At 31.4% G+C, this 17394-nt stretch overlaps 1 protein-coding gene across 2 annotated transcripts in view; it reads left to right on the top strand.

The window, feature by feature from the left end:
* The window catches only part of LOC118202164 (tyrosine-protein kinase HTK16-like), a 98838-nt gene that overhangs the window by 43112 nt on the left and 38332 nt on the right, over positions 1-17394 (top strand). The window contains exons 9-12 of one of the 2 annotated variants that reach the window (XM_085807774.1): positions 7282-7349; positions 7551-7688; positions 11811-11928; positions 12074-12114. In XM_085807774.1, coding sequence (XP_085663900.1) covers positions 7282-7349; positions 7551-7688; positions 11811-11928; positions 12074-12114 — 365 coding nt within the window. The remainder of the gene's footprint in view (positions 1-7281; positions 7350-7550; positions 7689-11810; positions 11929-12073; positions 12115-17394) is intronic. The other variant, XM_085807775.1, reaches the window with a different exon arrangement.

Raw genomic sequence — 17394 nt, 5'->3', positions numbered from 1 at the left:
CAATTATAGGACTTGAACATTGGAACTTTGTAAATGAACAAGAAATTATGTCTGTTTATAGAATTAAAGAGAATGTATTATCACATAAAAAACGAAGCAACTTAAACAACTTACATTGAAAGAAATGTTTAATAAAGTAAACAAATATTAAGCTTTTTCTTTTTTGTAAATTTTGAGACTCTTTAGATCATAAGTGTTCTTTATTTCATAAATTATTGTTTCATATTTTTAATTTTATAATTTCTGCATGCCATCTTACCAGATTTAAACTGATGATCTATAATACGGAAAAATCGATAATCCGGAATCAAAGTCCTGACGAGTCCGGATTAACGACTTTTGACTGTAAGCAAATTGTGGGTTTTCTTACATATAGCTTACTTTTATGCAGCATGTCAATCATCATATCTAGATAATCGAGTACTTGTAGAGTACAGTGAATATCTTTGTAATCTGGGCTGATGTCAGTTGTCTATTTCTTTTAGCAGTTGCTGCCAAATAACACTCCTGAGAGCCTATTGTGGCATGTTTTTGATCTTGGTTTGATTGTTGTATACATCATCATCTTTAAACTATTTCAGATTCTTGACATGATGCTCTTTTGCTACTGTTAGTTCTTTACAGACGTGTGTCAGTGTCTTCCTTGCTCCCAGTTATACATAATTTCTCACAATCCATCAAATGCCATCTCAATGACATGTTCCAACTTCTACATGTGAAAATTTTATCCAGCCACTTAAAAAATCTTTGAAATTAGAATTTAAAGCACCCTTTTGTACTCTTTTCCACACTTGCTAAGAGAATGGGCATACAAGTTTGCAAAATTTCTCTGTAACAAAGGTGAATCCCATTGGATTATATGATAACATTGACCTTTAAATACCAATCACCTTTCATCTGGGCTTCTCTTAATAGAATTAACATAAAGACCCCTTTATAGTTCCTTTAATTTTGCTCCCCAGTGTTAATATTTAAGTATGTTTTAGCATATGTGGTTACTGTTCTTTAAGTAATATATAATTATTCTAATTTTGTACTATAAATATTTGGATACTAACACATTTATGTAGTTTCTCTATTGAGCTTGAATGTTATATTTTCTTAGATGAGGGCAACTTAGTATTCTCATTTGAGGTCATTTATTCAAAAGTTCCAGTGCTTTATTTAAAAAATTAATTGGACATTTTTTCTGCACTAGATATTGCATTCTCTTTCCTCCATTGATCATATTTGCAGTTTTTCTTATAATGTTGTATTTTGATAAGAATAAAATAATATGGAAGGTACTGTCAAATTGCTATGTTTACATATGAATTAGAGTAGAATTAAATGATATTTTATTTGTTTTATTGAAATTTATTTGACTTTTAAAAATTTTAATTTGTTGCCCATGAATTGAAGTATTTTTGCACCATTATTTACTAAAAAACTCCCAACACATACACTGGTTGAAATATGCATGGTATTTGTTGAAACATAAGTGGTATGAGCTCGACGGTGCTTCAAGATTCTCTTTGTAGGACTGAAAAGAACAATAAAAAGATGCTGTTGACATTTAAGAAAAGAGGCAATCACTTCGATAATGTGTAATGTAGAAAGCCCATGAAGTGGAGTGTTCTTTTCCTTTCATTATTCTTCTCACTCTTTATAAATGACAGCTTGACACATCCGAGAACATAAAACTTCTCCTGCTCCAGATATTGTCGTGTCTATTATTATTCATGCTGTAGTGTTTCCTTTCTTTGGGAGAGGGTTAAGTAAATATTTAAAAAGTGTTATTTAAAGAGTATGGTACTTAATGATAATATACTGATTCTTTTGTTGTTAAAAGTATTAATCTATTTCTTGTTTTTCAAGTTATTTTAAATTAACAGTCTACTAAAGTTTGTTACAAGAATAGCCAATAGTATATCTTCTTTCTATCTGTGTAAGTAGAAGAATGAAAATTGAAAAATATAAGTGCCAAACAGTAAGGGTGCACAACCTTTTTAGCAGAAGGGCCACTCAGAGAAATGACTTAGTTGCCAAGGGCCAATAGTGTTTGTAAAAAATTTGGCTGGGGGGAGGCCAATGCAATAAGTTGCTTAATTTGCAATTCAGATATGTACCATATCAAATTTAAACTGATTTGGGGATCATTACATATGTATGTAAACAACGAGGGGATTTCCCTTTCCTCTTGCATGTGGTACTAGGGCCAACACACCCAGTTCAGCTTTAAAAAAAATTACAGTTTATGTTTGTGCATGATTATTTAATGTATACATATTTTAATAAAAATGTATATAAGTTAGCCATAGTTAAATACATTGGTGTGATTGTTGAGACTGAATTTTATTAACAATTTTTGATATACTTGGTTGAAAGCTAGTTGTTGATATTCTTAAGAGAGATTGCAAGTGTGTATCTGTCATTTTATTTCTTAATTTTGACTTATTTAGATTCATAATAGAAAATGTTTGTTCACATATATGTACTACCAAACATGGTAGCACATCTGCTTGCATTATTTTTTAAGGGCAAAAATTTGGTAGGTAGAGTTTTTTAAAAGCCAAGAATGTCTAAATCACAGAATCTGGATTTGCATAAGTCAGAAGTTTGTAAATCAAGAAGTTCCATTTGAACACCTTCTGGTGCTTCTTGGACTATAACAGAAAATGGTTCCTCAAATAGTTTAAATTTAACCTTATGCAATTAAAAATTTGTAACTCACTTTTCAAATGAAGTAAACAACATCTTTTTTTTTTTTTTTTTTTATCAATAAAATTTTTCTTCAGGTGAGGAAAATTGGCAAAATTTTGACAGACAGGCTGCTTGGAGAACAGCTGGTGTTTGAGTTAAAGTAGGTGCTGCATTCGCCAGTTGACTGATGAATTGTTTTTTCCTATCAATTTTTTTTTTTTTTTTTTGTTTTTTTTTTTTTTGTATGGGTCATTCAGATGGGCTGTCACATCAACTAAAAATGCTAAGTCTTACTTACTTGAAAGATAGTTTCTATAACATCCTAGTTTTCTTCAGGGAATGGTATTATTTCATAATCAAATTAGAAAGCCTCGTTAAAGCCTCTACATAGCTCAACTACCATACTTCAGAGCAATATATGAGATCACTATGTGGTGCATCTGTGTGGATTTCCTTAAATCACCTGTGGTTTAAACCATGTGAGCAAATAAAATTGATTATATCACTCACAACCTTCATTAGGCGGTCAAATTTTAGTTCTTTTGCAGACAGCTGTTCTTAGTATATGATAAAGTGATACCTAAGCAAATCCTTGCCTCACTCGTCCAAATGGTTTCTCAGTAGACCAGGGTTGCCACACTACCTGGAAAACCGGTAAACGTCTAAAATTGACTAAAAAAGTCAGGGAATTTAAATATTTTAGTTAAAATATGGAAAAGTCAGGGAACTTCATATGGCGATCCCTAATAAAGTGTTTTTTACACCAATGTGGGAAGTGATCACTTTCTTGGCAAATTATGTATCGCATAAGCATCATTCAAGCAGCTGATGTAGAGCCAGTTTTCACTGCTCCAATCAGATTTGCCTTTTAGAAAGGCAAAGCAAGGTTCCAACAACTTTGGTTTCCAGTAATCTTGAGAATCGAGAGATTCGCATAGGCATGTGCAGTGCATGTTGAATGAAAGAAAACACTTTCCCATTCTAGTATAAAACAAAATTGGTTTGATCATAGTATATGGTGCACACGGGATTTGGCAACATTATGATGGGCAGTAAACCAGACATTGATGATGAGCAGTAAACGGATCATTTTGCTATTGATGACAGTTTTCAAAATCGTACCAAGGCTGTACCGTATACTAGGATTTTACCACAAAATCTTTTTAAACGTTTATTTTTCTTTTTAATAATTACCCTATTATTCATTTTGCAGTAAAATAAAATAATAGTAATCAGTCATCTAAGCTAACTATTTAATATAACTATATTCACCAAAATATTGTTGATTATTGTAATTCAGTTTTTAGTCTTTAAGTAATTAACTTGAATGTTAATTGTATCATTTAATGTGGCTTCTTCCTTCTAAATTTATTTATTATTAGTTAAGATTACTTTCAAATTTCAGGCAATTTTCTCTGGCATAACTCCTGAAACTAATTCTAGCAGTATGGCCATCACAAAATTTTACGTACATAATTTTTGCTTATGTATGCTGCTAAATAAATATAAAATATCTGAATTTATTTTAAAATATCATTAAATAGTTTTTTTTTTTTTTTGTTTTTGTGTTTGTTTAGCTACTAAATGTCTGCCAAAATTAAAGACATTTTTTAATCCAGTTGGGCAGATTCTAATCTCAATTTTCAGTGGAGGAAATAACTCCTGTTATGGTTATAATAGTAATGCTTTGGTGATTATATATATAAGTCATAGGTAATTAAAAAAATTTTGCCTTTTGAAGTGGTACCATAGTTAATTTACCTCTCAGCACAGCCAGCGTGTATTACATGGATAGACTGGAATTTTCTTAAAACACACCTGGGAAAGCTAAGGAATTTCATTCTCCTGTGTGAGGGGCAAACCTGGTAGACTCACCATACCATTCTAAATTGCAGTCATGGCTGGATCTCCATCAGTAGTGATACTATCAAAATTATGTGCAGAACACAAATTTAAAATGAAGGATAAAATATCAGCTCCAGTTGTTCATCCCTTCCTTTAACTCATTCCCAAAACCCCTTTGGTTACTTCAAAATTTTCAGATATTCCTCTTAACGAACAAAAGCAACTGAGCTGCTGAAGTAATGTTTGTTTACGCATCAGCTGCTAGAGAAAAGTGCTTAAATTTGGCAGCAGTAATCTGTGATTGTTCACTAACATCATCAGATAAATTTTCAATTCTCTTCTTTGAATTATTTTGCTGAGACTCTCATTTTAAAATTTCTTCATAGCTTCAGGGCATACTTTCTCGGACGCCAACTACACTCCTTTGCAAAATCACCATGGCGGCCACTTTTAGCAGTTAATGCTGTGATTTCTAAACTAACTTCACAGTTATCTAATTATGAAGATGCATTTGTGAATACATTCATTTGTGCAACAAGAGAACGTCGATGAAAAAGTGGCCCACGAGAGGCTGAGCGTTAAAGTCGCTGAACACTGGTAGTTCGGCCCAAGGTTCGACTCTCATGAACAGTCTGGCTGCATGGGTGTTTTTTTAGTTTTTCCCATGTATAACGTGTATATGAGCCAGTTTCCCTTAGAAAGTCTTCCATGAAGGCATCCCTCCCCTTAAGCAGATAACCCTCGAGGCTTTGCTGTAATACATAAACCACGAATGGCAAAGAGATTCGATTTTATGATTTCGATCCTCTCCCTCAAACTTTGAAAGTGTTTTGTGTTTTAGTGTCACCTAATATAATACTCCTTGCAAACACTAATCATCAGTTTACATATCAAGTATTTAATTCTGATTTCTTGCTCCACAAAAAAGTATTTCAAAGTCCAGGCCTCTGAAAATGTCCTATTATTATCCTCTGCATATCTTTTCATTTTTGAACTGTTCATTATGACAAGTAACTATCAAAACCACTTATATCAAAAATGGCAAAAATTCTACATTGATTTCTCTTTCAAAATAATATTTAAAAAAATGAAATATTCAAAACAAGAAATTTCTTAATGGTCTCGAAAAGAAAAACACACAAGTGATAAAACAATGTATAGTCACGAAGCTAAAAGTGCAACAAAGTAAATGAATGCTGCGCTTATGATATGAACAAATATTTTTTTTTAAATGGCAGATTGTGAACAATTACAAAATGTAACCCAGTCCATTAATCTATACAAGGCCGGATGTGGTGGTCTCTTTATTATGGAGGCACCTAATAGGTGGGCCACCATCATCTTTCCTATGAAGGGACGGACAGTTACAACTGTGCCTTCTCGAGGATTCCAACACAGGCCTTTCAGCATTGAAGTCAGCTACCCTGACCAGTATACCGACTGGGCGGCTATGAACAAATATTTATCTCTTCCTTTTTACTAGCACATACATGTAAACACACTCATGCTATGTCATACCATAGATCCTTCCTCAATCTGTGTGCCATACAGGGTAGGAGCAGTTTTTGTGCTCAGGTGGTGAAACCTTTCTTGGTTTATGTGAGGAACTTGGCTCTGTGCCAAATCTCACTTTAAGAGCAGAGAGTAGAAGGTGTAACGAAGGTGGAAGCTGTGAAATTTTTTCTGCTTCCAACTCCTTCTAGAGACAACTGATATATGAAATAACAACAAAATTTTGAACATGTCTTGGTGGGCCGAAAGTAGACAGCTCGGGGGCCTGATTTGGACCGAGCCACAAATTTGAATGAGGTATGATGTACTTTTGAATCCAGCCTTGTCTATATTTACTATAGTCTGCTTATTTTTGTTTTTTTTTCGGGGGGGGATGCCTTGATCTTTCTTATTCACAAACACCAAGGATAAAAGTATTTCCAAAAGTTTAAAACTTTTAAGTTCTTAAATTTAAACTATTTAATCATTTTTTGACAGCTTGGAACATTTTAAGTATAATATAAGGCAAAAATTACATTTTGTATTCCTGCTAACTATTCATGCATTACAGTTTCAGAAATACCGCCATATGTGCTTTGCTTTGAGTTTCAGAAGAACTAAAAATTATTTAATTTCTTAAGCAATAGATGTTATTTTTTAGTTATGTATGTTTACATCTACTAAATAACAAATATTTATTTATCAACTTTCTGAAAACTGTTGTGCATTAATATTATCATTTTCTATACATATTTATCTTAAGTCTACTTTTGGTGTTTGTTGGAAACCATGTATAACATTTATAGGTGATTTATAAAATAATTTCTTTAAAAATTTTGTTATTGTTTCTGATTTGAACATTTTTCATTAATTAAATTCTTAATAGATGTATGTTATATTATCCAAATTTAATGCCATTTTACATATCATTGAAATCATATTAGACATCAATTTGTAATTCTTTGATGTTAAGTTTTAGTGCTGCATATTTACTAAACTTACTTTGTTTCAAACTGCCGCTTAACCTTATGCAATTAGCTTCTACCATTATAGTGTATTATAATACTGCAATTTCAGTTTGTATTCTGTATCATTTATTGCTCAAAAGCTATTTAAATGAAACTATTTTAAAGTGTCTGAAAATGTGTATGCATTAATTAATCATATTTTGTTCTGATTCAGAGGTATTTTAAATAAGTTTTTGAAGTTAAAAGAGATTTAAAAATTTGTAATATTACTTTAACTGTCTGTTATCCCTTATAGAAAATTATGTTCCTCCTCAGCCTAGTTCCACCAGAAAGTATTGGTTTCATGATAACTTAGACCGTGAAGTAAGTTAATTGGGAAATAATTTTTACTGTTAATTGTAAAAGTCTTATGTTTATTCATTTTTATAAAGCTGATTGAGCACTTAACATCTTCTGGGAAGCTATTTGTATTCAGATAAAAAATCTGTATATATTTATTTTTCATCGCTTACTGATTTTTATAGTGTTTATTTTAGACATTGTACTTTTTTTTCACTGCTTTAGGGAACATTACAGCTTTTTGAATCCAAGGAATTACAAGATGGAATGTTTCTGGTGCGTCGAAGTACAAGGAGAAGGGATATTTATGTTCTTTCTGTGGTGCATAATTCCCATACATTCAATTATGAAATTCAGCGCAAGGTATAAAGCATTTATTTGTTATACGTCATATAAAATTTGTGGGAATAAATTGAAAAGTTTAAAATAAAAAGAGAAGTAATTGCAAATTTCTGAGAATGAAACTCGTTAGCTTAATATCTTAGATTGAATGGGAAGGCAGCAATTATCATGTACAGTGAAATACATGTAATGCAAAAACGCTTAAGATGAAATATTGGTTAACACGAAATAATACAATGGTCCTGACAAACTACTATATATTTTCATGCATTTTTTTTCTTTTAACACTAAACGAAAATTGCTTAACACGAGAAGATTTCCCTTCTGGGAATGAACAAAATACGGAAAACACTAGCCATGCAGACGAGATTTAACTCTTTGAGGGGCAGGAAAAGGCAATTGATAACTTTTTCAGCAAAACTCTTGTTTTATTTACTATATGAGGTGTTACAATGAAATTATTTGCGACCATTACACATATTTTGTTCAAGACACATGAAAAAAATGACCATTTCTGGTGGTTAGTGTCAGTGACCACCGCCCACAGAACACATCCCTACAAATCAGTCTATGGTACTCATGGAAACAGTTTTTCTTTCTCAAGCAGAGTGCAACTTTGCATGTGCTGCATTTCTACAGTTTTTACAAGCTTTTTCTTGGTGCTGCAGAGTGCACATCATCGTATTGTTGTCTTTGATGGCTGATGCTTTGGCTTATGTTTCTTGATTGCCATCTAATGGGGTACTTCAGAAACTTCAGAAACAGTCAGTCTTGAAAACCACTCACACGAGTGAGTAAGACGTTCAGTAGGAAAGGTGATTACTATAGGTAACCACCGCCCTTCAAATAGTTAAGAGGGGTGTGAAATGGAAGAGAGGTAGTTTTGCATGTTTCGTAGAAAGGGAGCTAGCTTGGCTTTGAAATACCCTCGGAGTAGCCTATAATATGAGCCAATTTTGTTTATCTAAGCTACTTTCACCCTCCACCCCTACAAACGCCTCACAAAAATATCTCATCTCTCATCAGTCGACTTTGGAATTCGGTGACGAGTATATTGCAATGTGTGTAAAAATCAGTGAGTTTGGTTCGTGCCAAACAAAATGAAAAAGAAGGATATTGAAACTGAGCTGACACTTAATGAAATGTTTGAGAAAGTTTGTGTATTATTGGACTTTGCTACTGTATCATCGGAAGAATTCGTTGCAGTAGATGATTATAATGTGTGTACTGCTCCAATTATGGCAGATAAAGTAAGTTTGGAGTTTGTTCAAAGCTCAAAAAGTATCATTGATACATATTCCGTCTATACAAAAATGAAAAGAATAATGCAGCTCCTGTTCCCGAAATGAGGAACATCGTGAAAAGTATGCACAGTTATTTTTAGATGCACATTCCAATGGTGAAATAAATAATAAAATGGATGACATCCAAAAATCTGATACTAAAAAACACAATGCAAAGAAAAATATCAGATTATTTTCCAAAAGCTCAATAAAAGTTTGGTTTTTCAAAAAACTTGAAAATTTTGTATTAAATTAAGTTCTTGTGGATGCTTTTGTTTCATTGATTTTTATTAAATACATGCTTATGGATATATATATATATATATATGTAAATAAAATGCACTCTAATAAACTTAATTTTGTTAAATCTATGTTTTCTTTTGCAATATCCTTTAACATGAAATTCTTTTAATACAAAAAAATATCTTAGTCCCCTCAGTTTCGTGCTAAACGATTTTCACTGTATGTATTTCTTTGAGCGTATAATTTGTGTATGAATGTCTGTCTTTATGTATGGAACATTAAATTTATTGAAACCTAGAGAATATGTAAAATTATGCATAATAAAAAAACTTTGCCTGAATAATAAAAGAAAAAACTGCTGCCTTTTCTCCCTCTTGCCCATTTAGTTTTTATTTATTACTTTCCACACCTATATGCAAATTGATTAAAGAAATAGAAGAAAGTGATGAATATTTGATGTTTAACATATGGGGAATTTTTTTCACTATGTTATTCATCTGCATATGATATGGTCATCTCATTTCCAGACTTATGGTTTTTTACTCTCATGTTTTATTTATTCAGTTTCCCCCTCTGTTTATAGATGGCATTGCCTGACCATAAGAATAGGTTTTTGTAATTTATTTTCCCTTTTTCCTTTTGAACTCATGGTAAAATGCCTTGTTTGAAATATGTTGTGTTTTATATGCTAAATATTCTGCTGAGTAAAATTTTACTGAAAACTTATTCTTTTATAATCTCATTGAAAGCATTTAATAGCTTTTAATTGTATTCTTTTTATTGTTTCACTTTGAATATTATAATTTTGGGTGCTAAATAAAAAAAAAAAAAAAAAAAATTAAAGTGGTTGGTTCAGAAACTGAAAGGCAATGATTGTAAAGTCTCAAGCATTAATGGCTATGAAAAGTTACTGAATCTGGAAGCTCTTTGGTTTTTTACAGATATTTAGATGATAAAATTCGTATAATGACTTCAAAGGTGTTCAAACATTTTGTGAGATTGATGTGTTATCCACTGGCCCCACTGCAATTCCCATTCTTTGGTTTTTCATCCATTTACACAGATGTTGAAGAGAAAATAGGGCTATTATACAATTCTTCATAACTGTTTCATGATGATCTTACTGCAGCAGAGTATAAAAAGCCTACACTTGAAAGGTCATTTAGGACCTCTCAAGTGTAATCCTTTGCAATTTACAGATTCCCTTTGCAATCCAGTGCAATTTACAGATCACCATTTCATGAAACTTATTCCTCATACCAAAAGGAAGACAAACGGACTTGTCAATGTGCAGTAGGCTTCTCTAAAAAATATAGAAAAAGAAAGCAAGAAGGTAAAAAATTAAGATATTATTGCCTATTGAACACGTTATTTTGCCTCTGAATTTTTAAATTCTATACCATTTCATCTAACATTTAACCTGTATCCAGCAGGTCCTTTTCTGACAAAATTTCATAATATTGAGCTTGACATACTCCATATGATTTTTAATGACTCTAACATATCAATCTTAGCATTTCTGATTATTATGTCATCCTTTTTTATATTGTCATCATTAAGGTCATTTACAAATCTGGTAATTTTTGACTTGACAGCTCCTCACCTCCAATTCAAAACCCCCATGTCTTCCACTGAGTCTTCAGCACTTAAGCTAAATACAAGAAAGTTAAATTCAGTTGCAATAACCTTTTTAACAATAAAACTGAATTCCTCTTAAATCCAGGAGGCACTGAATTTTCACTTTTCAGTTGTATGGACCAAAAATACTGTTAGACCTTAAAAAAACAAATCGGTCAATAACTATAAAAATATTTTATTTCAAATTAAAACTTGTACAATTGAAACATCTTATTAATGTTACACAAAAATAGCACTGTAGCCATCAGTTGCTTTAAAACAATTACGAGCATCAAAGTTCCAATTAAATTAAGTGTAGACATACTACACCAGTATGAAAAGCAGTCAGACTGACTGAACTATAAACCAGCAAGGTGCTGACAAAAATTCCATTGGCATCTCGAATACTCACATAGCATTCATCATCACCTGATGTGAAAATGTTTCTAGTAGTTTAGCTATACTTTAATTAACAGTATTGTATAAAATTCTTTATATATTCATTGAAAATTATCAGTTAGATGCAAGTGATAATCTTAAGTACATTACTTTTAATTTTGAAATTCTCCAGTGCATCAGTCGATAATGGCACTGAAAAAAGATCAAATTCCAGTGATTAGGCCAGCTACATGGTTGTTTTCATGCCTTTCTTCATGCCTTTCTTCATGTGTAACATAAATGCCATCCTGGTTCCATTAAAATTCTTCATAAAAGCATGCATTTCCTAAGACAGCAGTCATGAGCTTTGCCATATTCAATTAAATAAATTTAATTTTGAAAGTACTGTGGAAACATAATGTTAAAATTGCTGAATATTTGTGTGAATTGCATAATTATGCATTAAATAAGCCTTCATTTAACCAGTTGTATTAAACATGTTTACTATTATAAGGTGTCAAGCATGTCCTGTTTATTAAATGAAATCATTCTCAATGTAACATTTATCTTGCTTTTAACAGTTGATTAGCATTTTAATGAAAATACCTAATGTTTATTTCAGGATAAATTTTATTTCATTGATGATGGGCCTTACTTAGATTCTTTAGAACATATTATAGAACATTATAGTAGAATGGCAGATGGTCTTCCTACAAATTTAATGTATGCAGTTGCCCCAGGTATTATGATATATTTAGCTTTTTTTTTTTTTTACATAGAACAGTAACTAAATGTTGTGCACTATTAAAGAAAGTAATAAATTTTTAAAAATTAGAAATTGCATTTATAAAATATGTAACAGTTTGATTATTATTTATTTTACAGAAGTCTGTAGTGCTCCCACTTCTAGGAATACTGCAATTGATGTAAGAATAAATACGTATAAATTTCTTTGTGCATGGTCTTGTTCCCCCCCCCTTTTTTTTTTTTTTCATTTTCTTTTACATTTATATTTCTGTAGATTTGTTGACATTGTTTCTGAGGTATAATCATATTTAACACTGGAGGTAATATTTTTTTGGAATTATGTACAACATCGATTAATTTAGCATCTAAAATCTGTCATTTCACACCAGTGATCAATGGATGATGCAAGGTAGCTTCATAAAGGTCTTGGAAATGGACAACAGTGAAAGTAATTTGGATGTTGATAAAGCATTCCTGGTGTCATACAAAAAGTGATTTGAGGGTCCTTTACAGTGGCTAGAATAGTAGTTTGTTTCTATGATGTGTAACTTCAGAGGATTATAAATAGCCCTGTTACAGTAGTTTGCTGATATTTCAGGTACCTAATCTACAGAACACGAAAAGAAAAGCATATTAATCACTACAGCTGACTACAGATAGACATTATCTAGACATATTCATGGGGGAAAAATGTATTTCTTATGTGTCACGAAATCAGCATCAGTCATCTTAATGGGAATCAGCTTTTCAGCTTAACAGCAGCAGGGGAAAAGAGTTATATGCAAATCCCCCCCCAGGATATCTAAGTATCAAATCATCAAGAATTTATTCTGAACAATTGTTACTGTTAAGGAAATCTATATTAATATGCTCCATCATTTAATAGATGATGTAGTGAGTATGAATAAATTCTTGATGATTTGATACAGGATATCTAAGTATCAAATCATCAAGAATTTATTCTGAACAATTGAAGCTACTGTTAAGGAAATCTGTATTAATATGTTCCATCATTTAATAGATTATGTAGTGAGGAAATGCCCACAAAAATTAAGAACACACTGCTTTCTTCTTTAGGACAATGTTCTGACATATTACTCCATTGGTTAAACAGTATTTTGAAAATTGGAGTTTAACTTTGCTTTAACATCCTGCCAGAACCACAAAGAAAGGAGCACAACTGCATGTGTCTGTTAGAAAATAAGAGGAATGGCAAAAATTAGTGTTTTGACTGCAGTTATACTAAATGAAATATAAATGTTGAAAGTTGTTGGTGGAAAAGTTTACATGCTGCAATTTCAAGATTTGCCCTTGCTGTCAAAATTTGTATGCATGGCTCTGCTTTCTATGTAGTCTGACTCACACCTATCATTTTTATTCTTTTTTGAAATTTAAGTTAAAAGCAGCAGAAGAAAATTTTCTCCCATTGCAATAAATCTTATTAAAGAACTATCAAAGAATTATTTTCAGGGTTACTTCTTATGAGAGTTTACATGCTTTTTTATTTTTATTTATTATTTTTTTTTTCCCACCCGTTCCAGATGGTTGGCTGGCAAAAAAAGGTTTTTCGTATTTTTTTAACATGTTTTGTTAACAGATCCAATTTCTCTCTAAAATTTCTCCATGAAAGCATTTCTACTATATAGGCAGACAACTGTTTATACTATGACTTAATTAAATAATCCAGTCTTGACTAAGGTATTTTTTGGTAAGATACTATTGTAATCGTTTTGCTAAAAACTTTTTATAAAATGAAGCCTGAGAACATTTTGAAGCTATCTTTTGCATTATATAGACAGCAAAGCAGATGCTTTTTGTGAAGTATGTGTTAAATCACATAGCTTTTTTGAAGCATATACCGTACAAAGTCTGAAATTAGATCATCCAATATTTGGACCTCAGCACCACCAGCAAAAAAATTTTTCTCTTATCAAGCTCAGATTAAGTCTAAAATCATAAATCAGATAAATTTGATGTATAAAGTCTAAAAACATAAATCATAGGTTGCCAATATAAATTGGATAAAGATTAGATTAGATTTATAATATGTAAGAATAGAGAATATAATGCTCAAGATAAAGGAAGATGTAATGTAAAAGAGATTCTTCTCTTGAATAACTAAGATTCCTGTATATCACTTTCAACCACCTGCTTGTTAGGTGATAACATAGGCAATGAAAATACATCAATTTACTTTGTATTGACATTAGCAATGGACTCAGTTTGTGCCCTTCAGAGAGGGGGAGGGACCATTTTTTCTTCAGTTATGGCCCTTCAGAGGGGGGGGGACCATTTTTCTAGCTGAACTAAACAGTAAGTGAAGCCTAAAGGCATACTTATTTGGAGTGGGATATGCATGGTACATACATACATGCATGGGCTTATACTGCTATTCTTTTGTCGGCATAATAGTGGGAAAGGGAGAAAGATTCTGAGGAACTTAAGTTCTGTTAATATGGCAGATTCACTCTCCCTTTACTTTCTGATTTGAAGCAGCTTATTATTTTATTTCATCTATTACTGATCTTATCAAAATTACAGTTTTAATAACTGATAATTTCTCTGCTACTCCAGACTTCCATCCAATGGATATCAGATTTTTATGTGCTTTGACTCAGATATAAAATAGCTTTTTAAAAACGGATGAATTCTAGAAATACTTTTAATATAAAATCTTGTGTGTGAAGCATCGCAAGATCATGAGAGGACATGTCTGCAGATATATATATATATAGCCAGCTACCAAATTTCACAATGATGATGAAGGCGGTGAATATATTCTGAAGTTTTCAGATATCACAAGCAAAAAGTGAAATTTTCCTGTTAATTGAATAAGATGATACAAAGAGTCTGAAGATGATATAACTGAAGCCTAATATTGCGATGTCAGTGCCTCATTCATCAATCAATGAACAGAATGGCAAGTTTTTGAAGTATGGTTTTAAATCCAGAAAATACTGCCATTTTCCCTTCAAGTCACTTTTCAATTCGTTTGTTGGAGATTAAGGAAAAAAAAAAAACACTGTATGTAAAATGTCTCTCTCTCTCTTTTTTTTTTTTTTTTTTTTTTTTTAAGAAATAATAAGGAATATATTTAATTTTAGAGTTTCTGTATATTATGTTACTGGTTGACTAATGATCTAAAGTCCAGAATTTCCTGTATGTGAATGATTCTGGATCTCTTACTTTGTACTGAAATACGATAGGTTTCTGCAATTCTAGTATGCTGTAGAAAAACACTTCTAGATTACTAACATAAATCAGGTCAGAAAATTCTGAAGTTTTGTTTCAAAGCATGTGCTATTTAAAGGTCTGAAATTTTTTTGATTGTGATATGCTTGCTTTTTACATAAATAAATTGTCAAATATTATTTAAATGTAGACATATATTGGAAAATTAGTGTTGTGTATATCTTTTTATTTGGCATGCATTTATTTTGTTTCTGCTTTATAAGACCTGAAAGCATTATACCTTATTTCCTCACATATCGTCCTTCCTAGCTTTTTAGCACCAGTTTCTGAAAATTTTTAAAATTTTGTCATAATTTCCCTTTCCTCCATGCATTCGGAGGATGAGCTACCCTACATTTTAAAATGGATTCATTTATATAGTGATTGTTTCCATCTTACTAATTAAGACAAGCCTTCACAATCTACCTGTGAAGGTCACGCTGAACCTTTTCCTTCAAACTGTTAAACGTTATCCCAGCCTAATGCAAGAATTGATCATTCACAGCAAAGCAAACACAAACTGACATTTAGTGTATGATTTTTTGAAGTCAACTGCATGTTCATCTTTTCGAATTAGGTATGGACAAGTTGGGGCTTGAGGAGCAGAAACAACAGCAAGATTGAGCAGGATTCAAGTTACTGGGAAATAGTCAGGAAAATATCGTATCAGATATTGTAATGTTAACATTACTGTGTATTCTTATTGAAATGTAGGTTTTCTTTAAAGAATAATAATGTGGTAGTTACCTGTAGTTTATCCTTGACTACTTTTCATTTGTTATGTTATATTGTAACTGCATCCTTCGGAAATTATTCACTTAATTTTCCCCTTTAGATTTTCAGACAACAAAATTAATAAAAGAGGGTGAAAATATACAAGGAAATGTGGTATTTTTTCGCTTTCTGCTGTGTAACTATAGTTCAAAGTTCAGTGGAATGCTCCTAGTTCCTTTTTAAAGGAAACGTATGTTAAGTGTCATAAAATTTTTATTGATATATGAAAAAGCCTCATAATGTGATTACTATCATTGTAATTAAATTTTGTTATCATATCTTTGTTACATTATTCAGTGCATTGTTTGTTTGTCTACAATGTCTATTCTACACTGCTATCTATTGACATTTCTTTGAAATAATGTCATTTGTAATGTTAGAAAAAGCTCAAGTAAATTTTAGTTCTGTATTAATACAAAACAGAAATCTTGCTTAAATCTGTATTCAATATTGTGCTCCTTATTTATCATTCTGTGTTATTGTTGATTCCCTACTTTTTAGTTTCTAGTATTAACTTTATTGAAACGGTTTAATCAGATATAATTATGTCCAGATGTTGAGAGATTATAATGAACTTTAGTCAGTTCTGAATTAATTTTATTTTTCCTTCTGGTAAAGTCCTTCTGGTTCTTCTTAACTCAGTTCTGATTGAAGGCCTACCAGTGATAATTTCTAAACCACAAATCATTGGTGTTTTTAGTCTGAAGTCTGATTCCTTTTTTATTGGGTGCATGACTATTTTTATAGTTTTTCCCATATGTCATATAAATGATTTTTGACATTGAAGGCATTCTTTCCGTAGCAGTTAGCTTTTATTTGTTATGTTATTTGTTAAGTAATCAGACATGATTAAAAGGCATGTCTTTTGCAATCTTATAGTAGAAGAAGATTCTACATTGGCACTGCAGTTCTTGGTTGTATTTCCCAAGTTATATTTACTACTTCAATAGCGTACAAAACATTAACAAAAGCGTTTTAGATTTTTATCTGCATCTGTAATAAAATTACAGATTTAACTCTATAAATAAAATATTTTAACTTTACTTTAATCTGGGTATTTAAGAAAAGATGCAGAGCATAACACAAAGCCGAAGATGTTTTGCACTGAAAGCATGAATTGATAACAGAAATCTTTGACAAGTTCTGTGCAATAATTAAGATGACTAAAAATTTTAACTTTTTATGATTGAAATAAATGCAGCTCGTGCTTATAAAGCTTATGCCTTTTCACAATTTTTATGTTATTTTTATGATAGACTGTAGGATGTTTTGGACATCTGAATTAAAGGATTTTTTGATTTTTTCCCCCTCACATCTAAATCAATTTGTTCCCATTTGCATGTTACAGTTACTCATAGTCTTTTCTTACTTATCATAATAGTTACTTTTAACTGTTGTAAATAATATTGGTTTGTAGCCAATTTTTCCCGTCACTGGATAGTTTATTGTGCAGA

The sequence above is a fragment of the Stegodyphus dumicola genome, chromosome X1 (genome assembly GCF_044657685.1).
Source record: "Stegodyphus dumicola isolate Sdum_Otavi_A_Nest chromosome X1, ASM4465768v1".
NCBI classification, from domain to species: domain Eukaryota; kingdom Metazoa; phylum Arthropoda; class Arachnida; order Araneae; family Eresidae; genus Stegodyphus; species Stegodyphus dumicola.
The sequence above is the reverse complement of the archived record's forward strand: the minus strand, read 5'-3'. Positions and strand labels throughout refer to the sequence as shown.